The 768-nt window shown below is 16.9% G+C and overlaps 1 protein-coding gene across 1 annotated transcript in view; it reads left to right on the top strand.

Annotated features, from left to right (window-relative positions):
* Nucleotides 1-102: 102 nt before the first annotated feature.
* Nucleotides 103-768, top strand: part of PRSY57_0817900 (hypothetical protein) — a gene marked incomplete at both ends in the record, with an annotated part of 1,941 nt that continues 1,275 nt past the window's right edge. The window contains 4 exons of the mRNA XM_020114734.1: nt 103-169; nt 341-385; nt 545-577; nt 682-736. Coding sequence (XP_019970575.1) covers nt 103-169; nt 341-385; nt 545-577; nt 682-736 — 200 coding nt within the window. Of the gene's footprint in view, nt 170-340; nt 386-544; nt 578-681 lie in introns of the transcript that reaches the window.

Below are 768 nucleotides of genomic sequence, written 5' to 3'. Positions count from 1 at the left end.
AATTATATCTTTAATATATATACAACATTATTTTGTGTTCTTATAAAATTAACATCATAAAATAAAGTTAAATCTTTATTTAGATCTACTTATTATTATAAAATGAGAATAATAAAATATATATTTTTTGCATTCATCATCTTAGTCCTCTTCGTATGTGCCCTAAATAGTAATCAAATAAAGAGAAAACCATGCATATATTTTTTTTTTCCAGACATTTCTTTTTAATTAAAAATCTTTAATAATTTATAAGATATTTTTTCACTATTTTTATTTTTAATATATATATATATATATATATATATATATATTTATTTATTTATTTTTTTTTTTTTTGAAGCTTACATATATCTCAAACAAGACAGTTTTATATTCTCAAATGAATGTAAGATATATAAAAAAAAAAAAAAAAAATAAATAAATAATAATGAAAATAATGATAAAATATGGAAATGTTTTAGATAGAAAAATATAATTAACAGAATAATATTATTATTATTTATTTTTTTATTTTTTTTTATTTTATTTTTTTTTTTTTTTATAGTCCCTACTGTTGAAGAGAAAAACCAAACACTGGGTAATAGACACATTAATTCCTTTAGACATGTCATAGTATAAAGTATCTATCGAAATAATTCTTCCTATATTTTTATTTATTATTATTTTTTTTTTTTTTTTTAGGAGAGAACTATGAAATTGTTACATTAACAACGAAGGATAATCATAAATTCACATGGTATGAAATGAAATGATAAATGGGAAAAACAA

Source organism: Plasmodium reichenowi, chromosome 8 (assembly GCF_001601855.1).
Source record: "Plasmodium reichenowi strain SY57 chromosome 8, whole genome shotgun sequence".
Lineage (NCBI taxonomy): Eukaryota > Apicomplexa > Aconoidasida > Haemosporida > Plasmodiidae > Plasmodium > Plasmodium reichenowi.
This window is presented reverse-complemented; position numbering and strand designations above follow the sequence as displayed.